At 66.5% G+C, this 2,199-nt stretch overlaps 1 protein-coding gene across 1 annotated transcript in view; it reads right to left on the bottom strand.

Annotated features, from left to right (window-relative positions):
- Nucleotides 1–5: 5 nt before the first annotated feature.
- Nucleotides 6–2,199, bottom strand: part of MRPS2 (mitochondrial ribosomal protein S2) — a gene marked incomplete at its 3' end in the record, with an annotated part of 4,363 nt that continues 2,169 nt past the window's right edge. Inside the window, exons 2-3 of the mRNA XM_010835991.1 lie at nucleotides 1,828–2,188; nucleotides 6–519 (exon numbers count right to left, since the gene is read on the bottom strand). Coding sequence (XP_010834293.1) covers nucleotides 6–519; nucleotides 1,828–2,188 — 875 coding nt within the window. The remainder of the gene's footprint in view (nucleotides 520–1,827; nucleotides 2,189–2,199) is intronic.

The raw sequence follows: 2,199 nt of genomic DNA, 5'->3' as shown, positions 1-2,199 counted from the left end.
AGCCGGTACAGGGCCTCGAGCTGCCGGCGCTTCTCCTTGGCCCGGGTGACCACAGTCTGGAAGAGCTGGCAGAAGAGCTGCACGGCCGGGGGCGAGTCGTCGTTGCCGGGGACGGGGTAGGTGATGAGGCAGGGGTTGCAGTTGGTGTCCACGACGCCCACGGTGGGGATGCTCATCTTGGCCGCATCCCTCACGGCCACATGGGGCTCGAAGACGTTGTTGAGTGTGTGCAGGAAGATGATGAGGTCCGGCAGGCGGACCTGGGGGCCCAGCAGGAGGGGCGCGTTGGTCAGCAGGCCACCCTTGAAGTAGCGCGTGTGGGCGTACTCACCGCAGCTCCGGGCCGTGCTCTCGATCAGGTGTGAGAACTGCCGGGCACGGCTCACGAACAGGATGATGCCCCCGCGGAAGGCCACGTGGGCCGTGAAGTTCAGGGCAAGCTGCAGGTGCGTGGCCGTCTGCTCCAGGTCAATGATGTCCTGGCCAAGGCGGCTCCCGAAGATGTACGGCTCCATGAACCTGCCGGACACACGGCCAGCGTGAGCTGCCCGGGCCACCTCCCCCGACCCCCCCAGGGCCAGTACCATCTGCAGCCTTCCCCGTGATGACACAGTGAGAACCCGGCCCAGGAGTGACCACCAGGCGCAGTCAGAGGGCTGGACCAATAGGGCAGGCTGGGCTGTAGGCCGTGTCCACGTCTCGGGCAAGATGACTCTACCCTCTGAACCTGCACCTCGCCACGACCCTAACAGAAAGGACCCAACAGGGACGTCTGGATGCTCACACGTTGACATCCAGTGTCCTGCCCGGGGCTGTCTGTCTGGCAGCCACCCTCGTTATTACGGCTTTACCGTGGAGACCACCCAGGGCCGGGGAACCAGGAGGGCGGGGGTGCCGGCTGGAGCAGGAACCAGCCAGGCCTCGGAGGGGAGCCCTGCGGCCCAGACCTGCGGGCCTGGACAGAGGGGCTGGGTGCCAGACTGTCCCCTCGTGTTCCGTCTTCTCCCACCCCGTTCACGTTCCTGCTCACCGCCGTCTGGATTCTGTCCTCCCCGCAGACGCCGCCCAAGGCCCCACAGGCCCAGCCTCCCTCAGCGCGGGAGACTTCTGGGAAGAACTCCCAGCAGCACACCCTCTCACTTCCTGGCCCCTCCTCCTCTCCCAGACTCTGGGGTGCCGGTCGCCGGGCTCCTGCCCAGGACCTCCCCCGCCCCTCTGCCCAACACATCCTCTGAAGGGCCTGGTGTGGTGCCCCTGGTCCAGGCTGCTTCCTCCGAGGGCACCTGTTTGACACTGCCCTGGGGTGACCAAAGCATCACCCCGCTCGGGACCCAAGCTTCTAATGTGAAGAACGCAGACACCCGCTCTGCTCGGCTCCCCTCTGATCACCCCAGGCCCAGCCACTGCTGTGGCTCTGCCCAAGCAGCTGGGCCACCCCCTTCCCTGAACTTCTGCAGCGCCCCCCCAGTCCACTCTCAACCAGGCCCTCACAAGGGCCACCTTTAAGGACGGCCAGTCACTGCTCCTCAGCCTGCCCTTGGGACGTCCCTCCAAGAGGGTGGCCTTGCCAGCGCCCGTCCATCGCCGGCTTACAGAGCTTACAATCAGCCGCCCTGCCCCTGCGGAGGACCATGAGCCCCACGGGAGGCTTTGGGGGGAGGAGCAAGCTGATTCTGAGAATAAGCACCCGTCCCTTCCGGGGACTCTACGATCCCATGCGGAGGGAAAGGGAGGTACACTCTCTGAAAACAAACTGAAGAGGGGGACCCGGACCTCAAGGCGGGGCGCGAGCGCCCTGGACAAGCCACGGCCACCAGGGCATCTCACCTGTGCCGGCAGCCGGCCTTGTGGCCCAGATGCACCCGGGCGTTGAAGAGGCTTCGCACGGAAAACAGCTCCTTGACGTTAAAGAAGTCGGAGTGCTTGAGGGGCTCGCTCAGGATCCGGGCGCTGCGATCTGGGCGGGGAGGTGGAGAGCATGCAGGCCCTGGGTCCCGGCACCCCGGAGGGCGGCGGCAGATGCTGGGGGCCCCCGCGGCCTTGTGCGGAGGCTCGGGGCGGGGAGACCGGATCTGACCATGGCTTCGCTCCCGGGTGAACCCGGCCAGGTGCCCACTCGGAGAAGAGGAAGCCGGCTGACGTCTGTGTCTGCGGGCCCCGTAGTCCCACTGCCGCCCGCAGAAACTCCCTCAAGGCAGC

Source organism: Bison bison, unplaced genomic scaffold, assembly GCF_000754665.1.
Source record: "Bison bison bison isolate TAMUID 2011002044 unplaced genomic scaffold, Bison_UMD1.0 scf7180017845597, whole genome shotgun sequence".
NCBI classification, from domain to species: Eukaryota; Metazoa; Chordata; class Mammalia; order Artiodactyla; family Bovidae; genus Bison; species Bison bison.
This window is presented reverse-complemented; position numbering and strand designations above follow the sequence as displayed.